An 18,682-nucleotide genomic window follows, 5' to 3' on the forward strand; every position below is an offset into this window, starting at 1 on the left:
ACTACTATGAGAGAGGTTATACGGAAGCCTTTTCAGAGGTCTTTCTGCAATCTCGCCCCTTTATCTTTAAGTCTCGTGTCCGCACGGCGACGGCCATTCTCAGCCCTAAATCTCTCCTCTCGTCCTCGGGGCTTCCCGACAGAATCCAACGTTCTCTCTGATATTACTTTTTATTCTGTTGTATCTTCAAAATGCTTGCTTTGGGATATGCCCCGTCGATTCTTCCTGGCGGATCGGCCTTGTCAAATCATCCTCGATCTATTAGCGGTTTCGTGGTGAGCTTGTCTTACTTCCTTTTTGTTCTTAATACTAGAAATTGATTCTATAAGCAAATCTTGATGTATTAGCTCGACCCGGTTATCTATCCGCGAATCTGTTTGTTGAATTATTCGAGACTCTTGAACTCGGGTGTATTCTTGTGGGAAGAACTCGTTGTACTATGGCTACTTTGTTCAGCCTGCGATATTTAACCGTAGATGTGCTATTTTCGAGTTTATCTTAGATTTGATTAAAGTTGCATGGACAAAAAATTATCTTTTTTGGACATCGGTAATTACTCGACTCTGATGCCTGTTGTCTTTTGGTTCAAATCGTTACAGCATTTGCTTGGGATGTGCAAAATGAGTCCGTCTCTCCCTCTTAATTAGTTTCTTCCTAATCATTCTCTCTTTTGCTTGTTTTTGTGCTTTGTCTGATCCGGAGCACCTTATTGTCATTGAAGAGTAAGGATTGTTGGAGACATCTATTCGAGTTTCAGTTCATGTTATAATTAAAATATCTTGCTTTGGTATGCAATAATTGTTTCCAAGAGAAAATGTCTTGACAATAACTTAGAGAGAAAGCAGGAATTAGATTTTGTTCAGATATGGAAATGTTGGTGATTGAACTTAGCTTGGACTTAATAAGGTGGGATATCCTATTTATGTCCTGTAACAGGAATCCACAGGTCTTCACAATTTAACTTTGATCACGATAGGACTTATTTTTGTCACTTATATGAAGCAGTCATTTACATAGAATCTGATATTAAGGCTTCCACTGTTGAAAAGAAATGTTGTTTTAGAGCCTCATACTGAAACATATGACTCCTTCTGGATCCTAGTATCTGTTAACACTTTTGAAACATGAAATCTATTAAAGCCACCATGATGACCTTGGGTTGCATTATGTACCTTCAAATATAAAAACAAGTTAACCTCTCAAAGAAACTGAGTCACTTTTGCTTCATGTGAAAGACTACACTGCTATTCTCTTATCATAATGGAACTTTATAGACTGGCAGATCAGAAGGAACATGACATCTGTTTTTGTACTATGTTTAGCTTAATACGTTTGACTGTTGAAGGATATGTTGCAGCCATGTACAACATTGTCCCTCAGCAATTGAATTGTTATGCATAATTTTCTCTGTAATTAAGGGCCTGTTACTTGGGATCTGTGGTCATCTTTGTCACACAATTCTAATTTTTTTGTTTCAACTATTGGAGTGCAGCTCCCTTCCTTTCACCTTTCAGTAGAGAATTTACAACTGTTGTTTTGGAGAGGGTCAATCGGATTTCTTGGTTATAGAATTGAGAGAACCATCATATCTGAATTTCATAAATTTTTAAAAAGCATTACAAGTTTTAGTTGTTGAATCATGAATGCTTGGTCGCTGATAAGACATCTAAAATTTGCTTGAAAACAAATACAGTTTTCATCATTCAATTTTAAGATGTCTAATTTCAGGTCTCAGAGTCACTTCTGCGCTACTTATTTTTAAAAAGTTCTTGATAGTTGTTTTGGGTAAATTATTGAGTTACCTACTGTCCTTTTTTAAGTGTCATAGGCATGACTATTCTATGTTATTATTCTACAATTTTAATCTAGCAATGTTTCTTTCTTTTGTAAAGTTCATCCATTTTTAGTTGAATAATTACATTCTCCTAAAATGCCAGGTATGTGGAGCGAGAGGCCCTAGACCTAGATTTCCTCGTGTGTGGAAAACAAGAAAGAGAATTGGAACAATTTCCAAGTCACAAAAGCTTGTTGAATGTGTAAGATTCTAGCATTTTTACTTGTGCAACCATCATAAGATGGTGGATGGGAACCTCATATGTAACCTCTAATCCTATATGCTTGAACCAACTACTTTTAGGTGTATTTTCTATTCCTTCACGAATTCCATTTTTAACTGCTCTTTGCTACTCTCGTCATCCTCCTAGTGGAAGTCTCTTTTATAACAAAAAATGTCATAATATTGATGTCTTAAAGAGACATTCATGTACTATGTGATTGCCACTCTTTTTATGTATATTGGATTGGGCTTTTTTCAGGTTTAAGGCATATTCATGTATTACAACTGTCGTATGTAGATAAAAATTTATGGATCCATGCAAGGTCTGTAATTTCGTACCATACCGGAGTTTCGACGTTCGGTACAGTACGAAATTGTATACCGAGCAGTATACCGTCGTATCGCCTTGGTACGAAATTATATATATATATATAAGATTATATATATATTTATATATATATATTTTTATTTAAAAGGTGACGTCGTCTTTTTCTTATATATATATATATATATATATATATTTATTTATTTATTTATTTTATTTTTTCGTTCCGCCCGGTAGCAGGCGGTCCGCATACCGGTATGTCGTCGGACTGGTACGTACCGCCCGTACCGGGCGGTATCATTCGGTATTGCCTACCTTGGATCCATGTAGCTTCTTTAGAATGGAGCTCATTGCACATGGGGAGTGCTTGCAGCATTCAAGATTAATCAATCTCTTAGCAGTGTGAGATAACATCATTTTCAATTATCTAGCAGAGAAGGTACAACAAATATTTATACAATTTAGTCAGTCTGTTCGGGTTCAACATTTTTTGCAAGAACGATGATATTATTTTAACCCAAAGGTTAGGTTCCTGATATATTTGCACTTCTTATATAACATGTCTTATGTGCTTAATTCTGGTCAGCCTAGATATCTGTGGAAGCATGCTTAAGATAGTTTGTAACAACAAAAAGCAGTAATAGTGAATTTGGAGCAGTTGTTATGGACCTTGTGAATATGTCGAATGCCATCTCAATTATTTTATATATTATGTTTGTTCTTACTAATCTATGCATTTAGTCTCATGAAAGAGAATGATCTTTTTTTATCTCTTGCAATCATAGAATGTTGCTCATCTCCTAGTATTCACACAGATAAAGGAATTATCAAATGTCAAGGAGGAGGTTTATGGAGCCCTTGATTCATTTATTGCTTGGGAGTTAGAGTTTCCTCTTATTGTAGTGAAAAAGGCATTGAAGAGACTCGAGACTGAAAAGGAATGGAAGAGAATAATTCAGGTAAGCATCAAAATGTCAAAGGAATCATGTAGAAGTTTGTTCTCGTGTAATTATTGTTTAATTTCCTTTTATTCCGTAGCTCCATATATTGGCATGAGCTTTGTGCACCATGCTTGTGCTTTTTATCTGTTAGCTCATCAATTTTGTTTTATAGGTGATCAAGTGGATGTTCAGCAAAGGACAAGGAAAAACCATGGGAAGCTATTACACTCTGTTAAATGCTTTAGTTGAGGATGGCCGACTTGAGGAGGTGGAGGAACTATGGATGAAAATATTTTCAGAAAATTTGGAAAGTTTGCCTCGTGTTTTCTTTGTTAAAATGATTTCAATATATTACAATAAGGGCATGCACGAAAAGATGTTTGAGGTAATATGAATAATCTCTATCTACTAATCTCTTGTTCTGGTCATACTTTATATTTTGTCTCTAAGTATGTTTATATAGACACCTAAGATGCATTGTTGGCTAAGCTAGTTTACTTGTTTTCATCTCTTTTTCACTTTTTGCTTTAAATTAGATAGTTTCAAGTGATAGATATCCCTATCCTTGTTGTCATGGTATGCATCTAAGAAACGGGCTACCTGTGCCACATCCAGTAAAGTTGAGGAAGCTTGTTACTCATAAATAAAGGTGCACCTCTTTTCCTTTAAGAGACTTTCTGCAAGGACAAAATTGTGCAGCCCATGAATCAAAAGTCGAAAGGGACAACAAACCCTCAAACCTAAAATTCTATGTTCTGTTGGTGGCCCTTTGTAGGTTCCTCACTATGCTCACACAACCTTCTTTGACTAGGTTTGTGTTATGATAGACATCAGGGGAAAGGATAATAGTCCCATGTCACACTATGGTGGTGGAGGCTTGTGGATCTTGAGCAAAAGGCCACTCTTTTCCTTTTGGGTTTCTTTTTCAAGAGCAAAATCATGCAGCACATGTGCCAAAATGAATTTAATTCTAGGAGCAACAAATTTTTGATACCAAAATTTGTTCATGGATGATGAGTGGTCTATTTAGGTCTTACTATACTCACACTTCCCTTGATTGGGGTTTTGTTGAGTTATCCAAGAAGTAGATAAATAGTCCCCTGTGGGATATTTCGAGGAGGCCTGTGTCTCATAAGCTAGAGCCCATCCCTTTACCTTCAAAAGGTAGGCCTGTGTCTCATAGGTTTTGTTAAGTTACATGAACTATTGTTCTTTCGTAGATGCTGCAAACTTCAAATGCTTTCTCCAAATTGAATTTATGCTCTACTTATAATTTAAAACTGATAAATCTACTCGCCCTTTCCAACAAACATGTGATACAATTTCTTTTTTCTTCCAGTACTGCCAGTGCCTGTTCCAAATCCAGAAAAAAAGGAGAGTTGTGTTAGTCTATAATAGTCAATCTGAAACTTAAATCAGATCTCATGAGCATCGATTTTAATTGTTTGCATTGTTAGCCAACTCGAAATAGTTGAGACATTACAACTTGTTCTTGTTGTTTTATTCTCCCCAAGCAGATTATTCAGGTCTTTAATGATGCTGTCATTGGTTTGTCAACTTCATTTAGGTTTTCGCTGACATGGAAGAGCTGGGTGTCAGGCCAGATGTTTCAATTGTAAGAATGCTAGGTGATGTTTTTCAGAAACTAGGCATGTTGGACAAGTATGATAAGCTGAAGAACAAATATCCACCTCCAACATGGGAATATCGTTACATCAAAGGGAAACGTGTTAGGATCCGTGTAAACCAATTGCAAGGATCAAATGTGGAAGCACGCACAAGCTCCGAAAATATGGAGTAAAGGTTGCATAAGCCTCCATCGACATGCAGTCTCTGCACTTTGATGAGCCAAGAATGAGATGATGGAGCATTCTGCAGGAGGAACTTTTATGTCAGGGAACTGGTCAGCAATGTAATCAGCACCGCCACTGCATTATGATGGACACTAAATAGCTGAGAAAGAATTTCATGAAAGTACCGCTGAGATCTGTTTATGCTAAGGAGTTTCTTTAGATAGAATAGAACCTGCAAGCTGTTGTTCAATGCCAAAGCCAAAAGGTCCTCTAATGATAGAAACAAATAGCCTTACTCGAATGCACCTAGCCAGATCAAAAGACCTCCAGGAGCCTTATGCAACCAAGCCATTGTCTGATCAACGCTTGGAAAAGATCAACAACAGTTGCATCTCCTTCATTCCAACAGTCGGGCAAGAGGAAGTTACCTGCAAGAAGTCTGTTGAATATGACTACCTTGCTTTCTAGTTTCATCTGTTGGTTATTAATTTTCTGTAACATGTTATTTTGTCGGCGGCAGAAAAGATAGTAGTTAAGTACTTTACATGAAAATGCATTAGACCAATTAGGAGATTAAGAATGTTGAATAAATACTATCGTAGATCTCTCAAGTATTCTCTTCTTGCCGGATGTAATTACTTTGCAACCTGGACAGTGTGTGATCCGAATGTTAAAAGTAATTTACTCTTCTTTTGTCCTTTTGTTGAGCTAATATATCAGATGCATGATGTGCCAGCGTTGTTCGATGCTACCTATTCCCACCTTAACAAAAAGGAGGTTTATGACAGCAAATGTGATCGTGAGACCCAAAGCTAATTATGTACCATAATCTTTATATTTTAAAAAATTATATTTACATCTTTATATTAAGTAGCACTATATTTTTTATATTTTTAAAAATTATATTGATATTTCTATATAGTTAAAAAAATAAAACATCTAAATTTATTTATCATAATGATATTATTTTTATTAAAAATATATATAAATAAAGGATAAAAAAATAAATTTAATATTTCGGTGGTGGCGAATAGTGGCATCAACGTCGACATAGCTATCACCCTCAGCCTCCTCGCCCCCGTTGCCACCCAACATGTCGCCTCCTCTTCCCCTCGCGCTCACCCTTCTCGTTGTCGTTGTTGGCGAGAGCCCCTCACGACCGACGATGACAACGACAACAACAACGATGGGAGGGGTGAGCATGAGGGGAGAGGAGGCGACAACCGGGAGCCCTCACGACTACCTTTTCCTTGTCCATCTCCTCTTCCCCTCGCGCTCACCCCTCAGGGAGGTGGATGGGGCTCGTGAGGGCTCTGGTCGTCGCCTCCTCTCCCCCTCGTGCTCACCCCTCCTGTCATCATCGTTGGCCGTGAGGGCTCTGACCGAGGATGACAGCGACAATAGTGGAAGAGGTAAGCGTGAGAGGGAGAGGAGGCAGAGGTGACTACGTTGGCATTGGTCGATTATTTTCGTAATTATAAGGATGTCAATATAATTTTTTAAAGTATAGGAATCGAGATACTAAAAGTGACTAACCATAGGGATAATATATAATTAGTCCTAATACCTAAGTGTATGATCAAGCGTAACTAGATTTGTGCTTTGATTACCTTCTGCCAATAATTATGGCATTCGAGATTGGATCCGAGATGGGATTTCGGTTGTGTCAACCTCACACAATAACATCGTTTGAGGTTGGATATATTATTATTCTACAAGTCATTCAAGTCTTAGTCATTGGCTCTATAGTATTATTAATCTTTTTATGTAACACTACAGTAAAAACATGGTCCAAGTTACAAACCTTCATCGCTAATCTCTCTCACACTCGCATGTTAAGTCTTTTATCCACTTTGATAAAAATAACACAAGAGAGAAATACTATTACTGATTATATACAAAATCTAAAAGTTATTATAAATGATTTGGCCTGAATAAGTTATCTCATGAATAATCAAAAAGTTATTGTTCATATTTTCAATAACCTAGAAGATGAATATACGGGACTATCATAACTCAATTTCATATGACTTACCGATATTATTTAAAGAACTATATAACAAGTTAGATTGATTATGAAATATATCTAAAATAAGAATATATGAAGACAAGACTAACTATCATAACTCAATTCAATTAAAAATCTCAATAAAAAAATCAAAGTAATAAGAACTTCAATAAATAATCGAACAATATGCTTCATGAATACATGCATAACACGCAGAGCTATTATCCTCCATTATATTATCAACTCTTCAATCATAATAATAATTTTAATCCAAACAACTCAGAAAATAACTTTTTGATAAAAATGGACACATAGTAAAAGTTTGTTAATGTTGACCCAAGCCTATTGCTACTCATTCAAGTAATTGGATTATTGATTATGATGCTTCTCATTATATTAGTTAAATTTATAGAATTTATGCATCCACACCAATCATGGAGGCAATGAAAATATTATCATAGGTGATGACAATGGAATCTCTATCACTCACATTGGTTCCACAACACCTAATTCACATATCAATATTTTTGCACTTGATAATATTTTATGTGTATCTTGTTGAATTTCAAATTTTGATGATGAAATCAATTAATGAATTTATGGACTAATAAGCTTTTGAGATAAGTGACGCAGGATAAACTTCGATCATAGACTTGAACTGTTGAAAGGTAAATCGTTGAAGTAGGAGAATCAAACGTTGGATCGGAAAACATCATGTTAGAGATTGGACGTCAGGTTGAAGGATTGGTCAACGTGCCGAATGATGGATTTCGTGTCATGAGTTCGGGCATCGACCGGAAGGATCGGGTATTGCACCAAGAAGATCGGATACTACGGGAGGTCAATATACCGATAGATCGAGCAATACGTCAAAGGAAAGGACGATGCGCTGAAGGTTAGGACGAAGTGTCGGATGAGCAGATGATATGCCAGACAATGTGCCGAAGGCTTCATGAGTGTTTAAGTCTTGATTGAAGTGGCTTGGAGTCTAATTGAGTTGGTTTTTAGTGGTAACAATGTTAAATTAATTAGAAATTCATTGGGCCTAAACTAGGGTTGAATTGGGCCTGTTGAAAGGCCAATTTAGTGACCTGGGATTGGGTTGGGCAATGGTATCGCCAAGCCCAGGTGATGGTACCATTTGAGAGTTAGAAAGCACAAATTGTACTTTTCGAGAATCCCGACGATAGTATCACCCATGGCAACGGTAGTACTACCCAAGTAAGTAGTGGTATCACCAAAGTCTAGATTCCTATGCTCTGTACAACGATAGTATCGCTTAGCGCAAGTGGTAGTACCGCCAGTACCCCAAAAACATGGGGATTTAAATTTTTGGCTCTATTTTTTAAGCCATTTGGGGTCTATAAGTACCCCACTCATGCTTGCTTGGTGAAAGTATGAAAACTTATGATTTGAAGTATGTAAAGTCTCTTAAAATGTGTTGAATCTCTTCCTCCTAGACTTTAGAGGTTATACTAAGGAGGTGTGTGGTTTTCTTGTAAAAGAGATATGTGAAGGTTCTCTCCTAAGCTGTGAAAAGGAAAAAGAGTTGTAACAAGAGTAGTTGATCTTCACCCATTGAAAATAAGATCGGTAGTGAAAGCCAATGGCCTCGAGGGAAGAGAAATCGAGAGTGGACGTAGGTCGGGATAACCGAACCACTGTAAATCTAGTTTACATTTCTCTTTATACTTTTTCTTTCTATTACTAACTGATTTAGTTGCTCACTATCCTTACATTCTAAAAGTTAAACATATTTTCGATACGTATTTTTTGATTAAAAATTTTTAAATCAAAACTTTTTTTTCTAAAAAGAAAATTGTTGAATCTCGGATTTTGATGATGAAACCAATTGATAGTGTTTATGATTTAATCTGCATTTTGAGTGACGTAGCATGCTTCGATCAGGGAGAGACAATTAAAGCAGGAAGAATCATGTTGGGCCGGAGAAAAATATATCAGAAGATTGGACGTCGAGCCGAAGAATCGGTCAACATATTGACAGAAGACTTGGGCCATGAGTTCGGGCATCAGGCCAAGAAGAGCGGATATTGCACCAAGGAAATCTTAGTTGCAGATGTCAACTGGCCAATTGGGCAATAGGCCGCAAGAGAGGACGATGCACCGAAGATTCGGACGAAGCACCGAGAAACCATTGACATGCCGGACAACACTTGATTTTCTTTGTAATAATTGTCTAGATCAAAGTAGGTTTTATGTGTGCAGAATTAACTACGATAGTAAGGCATAAAGCAAAATGAAGTCCTGGAGTCAAGAACACGATTTCATTGGGAGTTCGAGAGTTCGTCGGAAGTCCGAACGTTCGTCGAAAGTTCTACCATAATTAACCGAGAAGTCCATGAGCTTGCCAAAGATGCCCATCAGAACTCACCAAGAAGATCGTCGTAAATTCTGAGAGCTTGCGGGGAGTCCGTCGAAACATTACTGAGAGTTCGTCGGAAGATCACCGGAAGATCATCGTAAGCTTGCCAGAAGAGTAATTGACGTACCGGAACAATAGTACTTTGATTATGTCTTAGTTATTGTAGTTAAATAGTAGATTAAGTTAGAATTGGGAGGTAATCCCACTAACTTAATTAGGGGCCAACTGGATCCTTAACAAGGCTGAATTGGGCTAGATTGAACAGCTCATTCAACCCCTAAAAATATGGCCAGCGGTGGCACCACCTGGGAGACCCAGTCTCCTAGGTAGTCTGGGTGGTGGTACCACTGGCAGTTAATGCTGTCAATGGTGGTACCACTAGAGCTCGGTCTCTAAGCTCTGTCAGGCGGTGGTACCGCCCAGCACAGGCGGTGGTACCACTAGGACTCCGAAAACCGAGGATGAGACATTTTTAGGCTCCAAGTTTGAATCAACTTGAGGCCTATAAATATCCCTCTCATCCTTGGTTAAACAACACAAGTATTGAGAGTGAAAAAAGAAAGAAATACTACCACAATCTTGTGTGAACTCCTCTCCTTCTTCTAAGTGTTAGAATAGTTTGAGAGAGGAGTAAGTGAGAGTGTAAGAGTTATCTCATAAATCTGGTAAAAGGAGAAAGAGCTGAAAAAGGTGGTTGGTCTTCGCCTATTGAAGGAAGACCGATAATGGATGCTGGTAGTCTCGACGGAGGAGGAATCGAGAGTGGATGTAAGTCATGATGACCGAACCACTATAAAATCGGTTTGCATTTACTTTTATAGCAAACTGCCTCTCCTTCTTACTGTGCTTTTACTACACCTACACTTTCAAGTTAACATCTTCGGAGATCGATTTTAATCGTACGAAAGAGATTTTTTGAAACCGTCGTTTTTACCGCTACACTAATTCACTCCCCCCCACCACCCCCTCTTAGTGTCGACTCGTTCCTAACAAAAATTGCTAGTCATATGTGTCCGGTAAGCCAATCATGAGTAATGACACGTGTGACTTAACACACAGTCTTTTTACTTATTATATTTTTACATTTATCACTTGATATTGACTATTGCATATATGCATGTATATATTATAATGTCCTTGGATCTGTGTAATGGGAATCAGATCGTGATGAGATCATGATAATGAGACTGATTCACCTTTAAACATAAATCCTAAATAATCTCGATCATAGGTTACTCGAGAGGGACATCGAGATAACCAGATAGATTAGTGTGCTATATACCCATCCATATGATGGATGCAGCTAGTCTCATAGCTGCTCGTGTGGGACATTAGGGATACAGTACAAGTACTCATTAGAGAATGAGTTCACTGATTGATCCGCTTATGGAATGGTGGATGGTTGACGATACCTTATTGTCAAACAGTGATTCCGTAGTCCAAGTGGTATATCTGGTACTTAGACTTGAGATACCAAGGATGTCCTGTATGAGTGCTCCATTCTTTGATACTGGACTTATAGGTTTAGGTGTCCCAAATCTAGTACAATTGGCTATCGGGAGTGGTAGTCAACCTTACGAGGGCTATTAAGTGTCGATAGAGGATCATCCACTCTCGGTGTCATTAGAAGAATATCTTATATGTTCTTACTCAAACAAATCCCTAGCCAGGGTCATTCAGATTGAGAGAGAAAGAGTTCTCTGGGAGAATCCTATTAGAGCAAGACTCGAGAAGAAACAGTATGGGTTTGACAACACCATGCCCGGTATATGGTCTTTGGGATATTAGATAGATGAGGGACTATAGGTACATGGTCACTGAGGACAGATAGGTCTAATGGATTGGATTCCCCTGTATCATTTGGGGACTGCAGCGTAGTGGCATAGTACATCCGTAATCGATGAGTCGAGTGAATTATTATAGAGATAATAATTCATTGAGCCAGAAGGAGTTCTGACATGTATGACTTACGACCAGCTTGATATTGGGTCTAAAGGGTCACACACATATGGTAGGCATTGCGATAAGTAGAGATTCGGTTATGAGATATCCGTCGGAGCCCCTATCTTATTGGATATCCAATAAGCCCCTGAATTATTGGATCCCATGGATGAGATCCAATAAAAGCTCATGAGAGATTATTAGATAGAGATCCACTAATCTAAGAGACTTGGGTAGTTGGATGAAGATCCAATACCCAATAGGGGAGGATCCATCAGGGTTAAGTTGATATGAGACATCTATAAATATGAGGAATTCAGTGGTTCATAGGCTAGAGCTTTTGCTTGCCTCTCCTATTCTCCTCCCTCTTTTCACCTCAGAGCAGGCCTGAAATTTGGAGGAGCGTCATTATAGCCCGACCGTGTGGATCACCGCTAAAGAGGAGGGCACTTGACCTCCTTCACCCTCTCCTAAAGATCTGCAAGAATTCAGGGATATACAATCTCCCTAGGTAATACAATCTGTTTTATACGTAGTTTTCTATTTCGCGGATTTTGCACACCAATCTTCGCACGACGACGAACATCTCTTTGGGAATAGGGGATTTTGTTTTCTGTTCTTCCGCTGCACATGTGATGTCGCCCCCAAAGATTTCCCAACAAAAATAACATCTCTATTGAATTCTTTCCTAGCTCATTTATTGTAAAAGATCTAAGCATGGGAGCATCCTCGGTCCGAGATTAGAATAAAAATAATATCTACGAGTGATTGTTAAGTTCATAAATCATCTAACCAATTATTCTTGCTTTAGTTATTATTCCAATCTATATATAGCATCGTTACCTTGGTTATCTGACATTCTTAATTCAATAATAGATAATTTCTCATTACTCCCTTCCAACTCCAAATTAAGTTAGAACTATAACTCATTGTGATGCTTACTTTAGTAATAAATCATAGACTATCGTTTGGAATATCTTTTATGTCTTACTCTAAATCACTTGAAAGTGTTTATGTTGATGTTTGGGGCTCTACCCAATTATTTCTGATTTTAGATTTATGATATTTTCATAAATTATTTCACTAAATATACATGGCTATATCCTCTCAAATATAAATCTAAGATTACCATAGTCTTTACTCATTTTAGAAAGATAAACAAGGATTTTTTTTAGTTTATCATTAAAATAATTTATTCTAACGGAGGAGGTGAATACTAAACTCTAATAACTTGCCTCTCATCATGTGGTATATAACATCTCAAGTTATCACACTACACACACCTAAATTAGTTGGCTTTGTTAAACCGAAGCACTAACACATCGTTGAAATTGGTTTCATTGTTCTACACCAAATCTCTATACCACTAACCTTTTGATCAACAACCTTTCAAACTGTAATTTAACTCATTAATTATATCTTATCCTATAATGCTAGTTATCAATTGAAAAGCTTTTTCATAAAATCTTAAACTTTCAAAAATTTAAAGTATTTGATTGTTTATATTATCCTTGGCTACATTCCTATACTTCACATAAGTTAATACCGAGATCCAAACCTTACATCTTCATTGGATATTCCCTTAAATATAATATTTTTTTAATTCTATGATCTTCAAACTCAAAAGATCTCTGTATTAAATTATGTTATTCTTGTTGAGTCCATATTTCTTTCAAAATCTTGTTCCTTCGAAAGTGAGTCATAACAACAACCATCGGGTTCACATGAGTACTTCTAAAACTCCCTTAAGTGTACTTTTTATCATATCAATCAATAGTTTTTCTTTAGGCCTATACTCCTTTATTACTCCTATTCAATAGCACCTCACTCCTATGACTTTTCCATCTATTTTTTTTGCCAACTTGCTCTACAATACTTAAGGAAGTGATGCCCTTAGGTGTTATAAATGATGTCTTTGTCTTCTCCTTGACCAAGTGACATTGAAGTGCATCAACCTGATTAGATATGTATCACTGACTCTTCACTAATTCTCATATTTTTAACATAACCCAATAATACCATCGAGTTTAGACATCACATAACAATATGCTCCAAAAATAACATATTCAAACCATGTTAAATTCTTGATCTTCATGCTACCATAAGCTCTCCACTTGAGCCTATTGAACTCACAACCATCACCTAAGTCTAAAAATCTTCACACTAACATAAAGTCATATATGAGGAAAATAATGCCCTACTCCACGATACCACATGGACCCATATACTATCTCATCTCAGATAAAATGTCATCGAGTGTAAATAAATCTTTCGAATTAAATAGAATCCAAATGAATCCATTGCTAAATATAAAGCACATCTAATGACCAAAGGGTTTAATCAACGACTATATATTGATTTCATAGAGATCTTCAATCTAGTTGTTAAATTGATTATAATTTAACTTATCTTGAATTTGGCTATCACTCAAGGTTAGCATGCACACCAATAAGATGTTAACAATGTTTCTTATAGAGGACCTTAATTGAAGATGTCTTTATGCAGCAACCCCTTAACTTCATCTACCCTCAATATCTAAACTATATTTGTATACTACGAAAAGCTATTATGGACTTTGTCAAAATCCAAGAGCCTAGTATACAGAAGTTGGCTCATTTTTTATATCAGCTAACTTTGTCAACTCAAAGTCCGATACTTTTTTATTCCTACAATAATCAAAGGGATGTACTATATATCTACTAGTGTATGTGTATTACATTATTATCATAGGCAATAATTTCATAGAAATCAAAAAATTTCTTAAGTATTTAACAGATCGATTCTCCATCAAAGACCTAAAAACCTTAAACTATTTTCTGGGAGTGAAAGCAAATTCACATCTTTTATATTTTTTCTATCTCAAAAAAGTTATATTCGAGATCTATTATCAAAGACGAATACGTAAGATACCAAAGAAGTTGTCTATCGACTCTCCACCACTAAGTAACTTAAATTATATGATTACAAACTTATTACGAATATCACATAGTATCGATAAGTAATTCTTTTCTTACAATATTTATCTCTCACACTTCTAAGCATTTCATTTGTAATTAATAAATTATCACAATTCATGCATCGGTCATTCATTATGCATTAGTTTATATTAAAATATGTCTTACAATATTTTAAAGGAACTCTAGACTTCTTCTTCGTAAATACTCATTATTTTATTTTCATGCCTTCGTCGATATTAATTGAGTAAATAATATTGATGATAGAATATCTATGTCAGCCTATATTATCTTTCTTAAAGCATATTTGATATATTGGATTTCTAAAAAGTAGAACACAATCGTAAGATCTACCACTGAAACTGAATATTAAGTCATTGACACAACTATTGTATAACTCAATTGGGTCACAATTCTACTATATGAACTTGGCATCACCTCTTAATCCAGTCTTATAATATATTATGATAATATTGGTGTCACCTACTTATGCGTCAATTCAATATTCCACCTACGCATGAAACATATTGTTATCGACTTTCACTTTATTAGAGATCAAATTGTCATATATTAATTATATATTTCTCACATCCATACTTTTAACCAACTAACATATTTCTTCACAAAGCCTCTAATTTATAACATATTTTAGTTGTATCGGTTCAAATTTGACATCATTAATAGAAGCTTAATCTTACGATAGCATAATAGAAGATTATAATAGAAATAAATATAAAATAATTATTTTATATTTCTTATAAATTTTAATCATTAATTAATCTAAATTTAATGATCAATCAAATATATAATTATATGATTAAAAAATCTCTTCCTTCAAAATTATATAAATACATATTAACTCATCTATTTTGTAACAATTTTTTTAATCCTTCATGTACCAAATGTACGAGCTATAAAACTAAGAAAAAGAAAAAGCTGATATATTCCGCCTTCGGAATAGCTCAAAATTTCTGGCGAAGCACACCGTCACCGCCGGGCACTTCGGCCCTTCTCCTTATACGCCGGCCACAATGACGTGGCTGGGCGCCGCTAGGTCCGACCTGCACACGGGGCATGTGGCGTGCCCGGCGAGCCACGGATCGATGCAGCCCACGTGGAATCCGTGGCCGCACCCCACCATCAATCTGACGGCCTCGCCGCCACCGAACTCCGCCAGACACACGGCGCACTCCGACCCCACCATCGCTGACTCGGCCACATCGGCATACGGCGTCACCGGGAGCGACGCCAGCACGGCCGGGTCGAGCCCCTTCGGCGCAGACTTCTTCGTTCCATGCAGATCCGGACCCTCCTCTTCATCATCCCCCTCCTCGAAGGCCTGGCCGCCGAAGGCCAAGTAGAAGAGTGCGGCGATGACGAGGAAGCAGAAGACCATGGAGAGGAGCTTGGGGAAGGCGTATTCAACGCAGGACGGGGTGTCGCTGTATGGTGAAGGCGGCGCCGCGGGAGACAGAAGGCGGCGGGAGGAAGAGCTGGAGAGGGAGATGCAGCTCGAATAGGAAGAATCCATTGGGCGGCTGTGAGAGGATATCCCCCGTCGCCACGTTCGAATGGATCTAAATAGTGCACCCGAGACTGGGCCCCGCTAACCGACACGTGGGCCTCAACCATCACCCTCAAATGGGAAGCATTGACCGTGGTTTGGTCTTCTTCTGGTTTGGTTTTCGTCTCCCTAACTGAAAACGGCAATTGTTCTGCGTCAGCCATCGCCTACCCGTATCCGAACGAGTCGGAACCACTGTGGGTCCCTTGCGTCCCTTCTCACCGAGTCTGTGAGCGGCTAACGTTGCGGCGGGAGATTGGACTACTTCTGTGACCACTAGCATGCCACGGTGGCGGTCAACCCATTACAGGTAATCAATCTCCATCACAACGGTCATCACAAGAAAATTAAAGAAAGGTTTCCTTTACGTATTTGCCCTTATCAGTTTCAAAATACCGACATAGCCCCTATAAATTTAATATAATAACATGTATGTCCTCCTTACGTATTAAAATTTCTCCCTCTACACTATTCCCGCTCACATTCATCCAAAAAAAATCTCAGGTGTTAATCATGATTTATAAATTAACTAATTTAAATTAAAAAAAAGAAATCGTTATTAATATTCACGATTAAGTAATAAAAGGGTATACGTTAATGTCTTTCCAAATATTAGCATGGTGAATTAAATTCCAAGACCATCTTTTTCTTTTTCTAATCAGAAGTTAATTATATTTTTAAGTATTTATAGGTGACATGATTTTTCGTAAATATAAAGAAATTGATCTTTTGTGCCTAAGCGTCATTCAACTCAATATCTTTATTATGATGTCAGATTATATCGTACAATCAAACTTAACCGAGTGGCTGTACCGAATTGGATAAATATATGGATAATGTTCTTGTCATGGAGAAGTTAGTTACCCGTTACGGGTGGACCGCCTCCAGCATGGAATATTGGTTACAGAAGTACTCCATCTCCTGCGCCACCGATTCCCGCTTGAGGATCAGGTGAGCAGGGACGCAGGGACCCACGGTGGTTCGCTCATGTGTCAAACGTTGGGGTACCGGTAGGATACGGCTGATGCGAAACAGTTGCCGTTTTCCATTCTCAGGACGCAAACCAAACCACGGTCAACGCTTCCCGTTTGAGGGCGATGGTTGAGGCCCACGTGTCGGTTGGAGGGGCCCAGTCTCGGGTGCACTATTTAGATCCATTCGAACGTGGCGACTGGGAATATCCTCTCACAGCCGCCCAATGGATTCTTCCCATTCCAGCTGCATCTCCCTCTCCAGCTCTGCCTCCCGCCGCCTTCTGTCTCCGGCGGCGCCGCCTTCACCATACAGCGACACCCCGTCCTGCGCTGAATACGCCTTCCCCAAGCTCCTCTCCATGGTCCTCTGCTTCCTCGTCATCGCCGCACTCTTTTATTTGGCCTTCGGAGACCAGGCCTACGAGGAGGAGGATGATGAAGAGGGGGATTCGGATCCGCGTGGAATGAAGAAGTCTGCGCCGAAGGGACTCGACCCGGCCGTGCTAGCGTCGCTCCCGGTGGCGCCGCATGCCGAGGTGGCAGGGTCAGGGATGGTGGGGTCGGAGTGCGCCGTGTGCCTGGCGGAGTTCGGTGGCGGCGACGCTGTCAGGGTGATGGCGACGTGCGGCCACGGGTTCCACGTGGGCTGCATCGACCCGTGGCTCGCCGGGCACGTCACGTGCCCCGTGTGCAGGTCGGACCTGGCGGCGCCCTGCAACGTCATTGTGGTCAACGGATAAGGAGAAGGGCCGAAGTGCCCGGCGGCGACGGCGTGCTTCGCCAGAAATTTTGAGCTCCTGCAAAGGAGGAATATATCAGATTTTTTCTTTTTCGTAGTTTTATGTCTTGTACATTTGGTATATGAAGGATTAAAAAATTTGTTACAAAATAGATGAGTTAATATGTATTTATATAATTTTTAAGGAAGATAATTTTTTAATCATATAATTATAGATTTGCGAGTCGTTGGTCGAGCGACTGAACTCGGGCGCAGGTTGATCTAGCAAGTCGTTGTCGGTGGACCGAGCTACGTGACTCTGGCAAAGACTGGGCTTGTTGGCCGAGCGACTGAACTCGGGCACAAGTTAATCTAGCGAGTCATTGGTTGGTGGACTGAGCTGTGCGACTCAGGCAAATACTGGACCTTTTGGTCGAGCGACTAAACTCAGGTGCAAGCTAAACTGACTTTGCGACTTGCTGCTTAGCGGTACGAGCTGCGCGACTTAGAGAAAGACTGGACCCGTTGGCCGAGCGACTAAACTTGGGCGTAGGTTGGTCTGGCGAGTCATTGGTCGGTGGACCGAGCTGCACGACTCGAGCAAATACAGAACATGCTAGTTGAGCGACTGAACTCGGGCGCAGATAGAACTGACTTTGCGAGTCGCTGCTCGGCAAACCGAGCTGCGCGACTCGGGGAGAGACTGGACCTATTGGTCGAGCGACTGAACTCGGGTGCAGGCTGAACTGACTTTGCGAGTCGCTGCTCGGTGGTCCGAGCTACGTGACTCGGGGAAAGACTAGACCTGTTGGCCAAGCGACTTAACTTGGGCACAGGTTGGTCTGACGAGTCGCTTGTCAGTGGACCAAGCTGTGCGAATCGAGCAAAGATTGGACCTGTTGGCCGAGCGACTGAACTCGGGCGAAGGCTAAATTGACTTTGCGAGTCCCTGCTCGACGGACAGAGCTACGCGACTCGGGCAAAGACTAGACTTGTTGGCCAAGCGACAAAACTCGGGAGCAGAC

General features: G+C 39.1%; 3 protein-coding genes across 3 annotated transcripts; 2 read left to right on the forward strand and 1 right to left on the reverse strand.

Annotated features, from left to right (window-relative positions):
* The first annotated feature begins 40 nt into the window (after window positions 1–40).
* Window positions 41–5,813, forward strand: LOC135646951 (pentatricopeptide repeat-containing protein At4g21190-like). The gene is made up of 5 exons (XM_065165671.1): window positions 41–275; window positions 1,938–2,036; window positions 3,197–3,340; window positions 3,495–3,707; window positions 4,890–5,813. Exons 1-5 carry the CDS (start codon window positions 192–194, stop codon window positions 5,121–5,123), a joined length of 774 nt encoding a protein of 257 aa, XP_065021743.1. The 5' UTR covers window positions 41–191; the 3' UTR covers window positions 5,124–5,813.
* A 9,603-nt stretch (window positions 5,814–15,416) lies between these two features.
* On the reverse strand, window positions 15,417–15,932 carry LOC135672064 (RING-H2 finger protein ATL80-like). Its single transcript, XM_065180518.1, has one exon. It carries the CDS (start codon window positions 15,930–15,932, stop codon window positions 15,417–15,419), a length of 516 nt encoding a protein of 171 aa, XP_065036590.1.
* A 1,231-nt stretch (window positions 15,933–17,163) lies between these two features.
* On the forward strand, window positions 17,164–17,679 carry LOC135672065 (RING-H2 finger protein ATL80-like). The gene has a single exon (XM_065180519.1). It carries the CDS (start codon window positions 17,164–17,166, stop codon window positions 17,677–17,679), a length of 516 nt encoding a protein of 171 aa, XP_065036591.1.
* Window positions 17,680–18,682: the final 1,003 nt, after the last annotated feature.

This window comes from Musa acuminata, chromosome BXJ1-4, assembly GCF_036884655.1.
Source record: "Musa acuminata AAA Group cultivar baxijiao chromosome BXJ1-4, Cavendish_Baxijiao_AAA, whole genome shotgun sequence".
Taxonomy (NCBI): domain Eukaryota; kingdom Viridiplantae; phylum Streptophyta; class Magnoliopsida; order Zingiberales; family Musaceae; genus Musa; species Musa acuminata.

Coding starts and splice junctions, on each gene's coding strand:
- LOC135672065 (XM_065180519.1), top strand. CDS start 17,164: ATGGATTCTTCCCATTCCAGCTGCATCTCCCTCTCCAGCTCTGCCTCC.
- LOC135672064 (XM_065180518.1), bottom strand. CDS start 15,932: ATGGATTCTTCCTATTCGAGCTGCATCTCCCTCTCCAGCTCTTCCTCC.
- LOC135646951 (XM_065165671.1), top strand. CDS start 192: ATGCTTGCTTTGGGATATGCCCCGTCGATTCTTCCTGGCGGATCGGCC. Junction 276..1,937: donor GATCTATTAGCGGTTTCGTG/GTGAGCTTGTCT, acceptor CTAAAATGCCAG/GTATGTGGAGCGAGAGGCCC. Junction 2,037..3,196: donor CACAAAAGCTTGTTGAATGT/GTAAGATTCTAG, acceptor GTATTCACACAG/ATAAAGGAATTATCAAATGT.